Here is a 2,921-nt window from a genome sequence, read left to right as displayed (position 1 = left end):
TTTCAGTGTAGTTATTGATATAATTGATAAATATAAAGATTTTGCTAAGAATATGTTTTTAAAATTTTTAATATAAAATTGTTTTATTAATAAATAAAATATTTAAATTTGTTTTGCTAATGCATCATAGTGTAAAATGGTATGTGCATATAAAAAATCAATTACTAAATCAGTAATGTGCACATTAAATATATATATATTATTTAATTTATTTTAAATGTATATTTTATATTTTAATATATATTTTATATAAGTGACTGATTTGATGACTAATTTTTAGTATATGCAACATAATTATTATTAAAAATATTGAAAAGAATTTTCAATTAAAATAAATTTAATTATATTTTTAATCCAATAACTTAGCATTATATTTTAATAGTTCAATACCTTTAGTTTAATAATTTAATATTATATTTTTAATTAATATCTTTAAATATTATTAACTAATTACTGATAAAAAATAATGAATTCTTCTAATCTTCTAGTATTTATTAGAATATCATAATTAGGGAACAAAATCAGAAAAATATCAAAGAAGATTAAAAAAAAATCAATGTAATTTATTAGAATATTATTCCATAACGAGCGTACTCTTAACGTACTCTTAATTTATATATTAGTAAAAATTTTGTAATCACATATGAAAAATATGAATAATAAAAATAATATTTTTTAAATAATTTTTTATTTCTTTTCTAAACTCTTTGTAACATGATAACATTATTGTTCAAATAAATGTTTTAATTTTTTTTAATCAATACACTACAAAATCAACTACGATCTTTTTAAACTTTCACAAAACCGGTCAATATTTACCGCAGTATCCCTAAACAACTACGAGGCAAATCCAATTATATCAGATCCCAGATTTGTGTTTTATTATACAATAACAATTTGTCAATTAAAAACTCGTGGTTGAATTAATTCTAGAAAGCTTATACCCTATAAGCAATAATCAACTATAAATACACACACATGCTGCAAGAGAAGGACACACAAACCAACCAAGAAACCACCGACAACCCCTCTCCCCCCACCCCCAAAAAAGAATGGTGAGCATCCAATCTTCCTACACGGTGACCCCTTCAGAGCCCACACCAGAAGTGAGGCTCTTCTCCCTCTGCGAGCAAATCAAACTTCGCACACACGCTCCCTCCTTTTACGCCTACAACCCCACTAACTTCGACAAAATCAACATCCACAACCTCAGAGACGCTCTCAGCAAGGCCCTCTCCATCTACTACCCTTTCGCCGGCAGACTCTGCTGGACGCAGGGTGGTAGATGGGAGATCCATTGCAACGCTAAAGGAGCCTTGCTAATTGAAGCTTCCTGCAAAGGGAAGACACTCGAGGATCTTCGAGACTTTGTTCCCAACGGTTTGGTCACTCAGCTCATTCCCAACATCGATTATTCTGCTCCGCTTGAAGACACCCCGATCTTGGCGGTTCAGCTCACCAGATTCAGCTGCGGCGGCGTCACAGTCGGCGTCGCCATGTGCCGCGGCGCACTCGACGGAACTGGCGGTATGAGGTTCATAAACACGTGGGCCAAGCTCGCCAGAGGGGAACCTCTGGACGAATCTGATCAGTATCCTTGCCATGACCGTACGGAGCTGAACTCTCGGAAGATGAGTACGGGTTCGGAGTTCAGTGACCAGAATGGTCATGACCATTCTGAGTATGGAGCCCCGCCCCCATGGCTAGGTTCATTGGGAACCGAAGACGCTAAAGTCACCGTCGAAGTCATGAAGCTCACAGGGGAGCAAGTCAAGAAGCTCAAAATGAAAGCCACGTCTACCAACGGTAACGGTGAAATGACGAAACCCTTCTCGAGTTTCGAGGCCATTGCGGGGCATTTATGGAAGTCTGTTAGTAAAGCAAGATACGAAGGAAACAGTGCACAGCCAACCAGGCTAACGACTTTAGTTAACTGCAGGAACCGTCTAAAGCCGCCGCTTCCCCCGGTGTACGCGGGAAACGCAGCTTTCCCTACGACGACGCCTACTTGTACCTTTGGCGACCTTATAGAGAACCCTGTGGGGTTCGCGGCCGCCAAAGTGAAGGGGGCGATCGCCAAGGTGGATGACAAGTTCGTCAGATCCGCTCTTGAATACATTGATAATGTAAAAGACATGAACTTGATAAGGTACAATTTTCACTACCCTGCCAAGAGTGTTCATAAGGGACCTTCGAAAGGGAATCCGAACTTATTCGTAGTGAGTTGGATGAATTTCTCATATGAGCATGCTGATTTTGGTTGGGGTGTACCTTATTATTTTGGACCTGTGTATATGGATGCTGAGGGTAAAGCCTTTTGTCTCAACAAACCTAATGGTGATGGTATGGTACATGTGGCTATCTCTTTGGACTCGGCTCACATGCCTGCTTTCAAGAAAATCTTCTATGAGGACATATGATAAGTTTTTTTTTTTTCTTCTTTTTTTTTGTAACTTTTTTCTTTTGAAAAAAAAAAAAAGACCCGTTCTTTGTACCACTTTCGGCTGTTGTTTATTTATTTTTGCAAGGGACCTTGAGATTCGAGTTAAATATTATGGTTGGTTGGAATTTTTTACTATTTTTACTTTTAATATTTTTTACCTTTAAAATTTGGATTTTGCTACTATATATTCTAAGGCATAAATTAAATATACTATAAAAAATATTTTTATATTATTTATTACAAAAATAAATTTTTTATATTTTTAATGTATAAAAATAATAAATAATATTAAAATATTTTTTTATGGTATGTTTAATTTATATCTTTAAGATATAGGATAACAAAATTCTTAAAAAATTTTATAAAAAAGCAAATAACAATAAAATTAATAAAAAATTTTCTTTTATTTTTAACTCCTGTTTTTACCTTTTTCGTAAGATTCTAAAAGTTGAAAAAACTAAAAATAAAAGTACAAATA

The 2,921-nt window shown here is 34.2% G+C and overlaps 1 protein-coding gene across 1 annotated transcript; it reads left to right on the top strand.

Moving 5' to 3' along the window:
• Positions 1-860: 860 nt before the first annotated feature.
• Positions 861-2,578, top strand: LOC112754847 (hydroxycinnamoyl-CoA:piscidic acid hydroxycinnamoyltransferase). The gene has a single exon (XM_025802640.3). The coding sequence runs from the start codon at positions 1,053-1,055 to the stop codon at positions 2,418-2,420; it is 1,368 nt and encodes a 455-aa protein (XP_025658425.1). The 5' UTR covers positions 861-1,052; the 3' UTR covers positions 2,421-2,578.
• Positions 2,579-2,921: the final 343 nt, after the last annotated feature.

The sequence above is a fragment of the Arachis hypogaea genome, chromosome 16 (genome assembly GCF_003086295.3).
Source record: "Arachis hypogaea cultivar Tifrunner chromosome 16, arahy.Tifrunner.gnm2.J5K5, whole genome shotgun sequence".
NCBI lineage: Eukaryota > Viridiplantae > Streptophyta > Magnoliopsida > Fabales > Fabaceae > Arachis > Arachis hypogaea.
This window is presented reverse-complemented; position numbering and strand designations above follow the sequence as displayed.

What these genes read in the sequence shown, in the direction of transcription:
- LOC112754847 (XM_025802640.3), top strand. Translation starts at nt 1,053, where the DNA reads ATGGTGAGCATCCAATCTTCCTACACGGTGACCCCTTCAGAGCCCACA.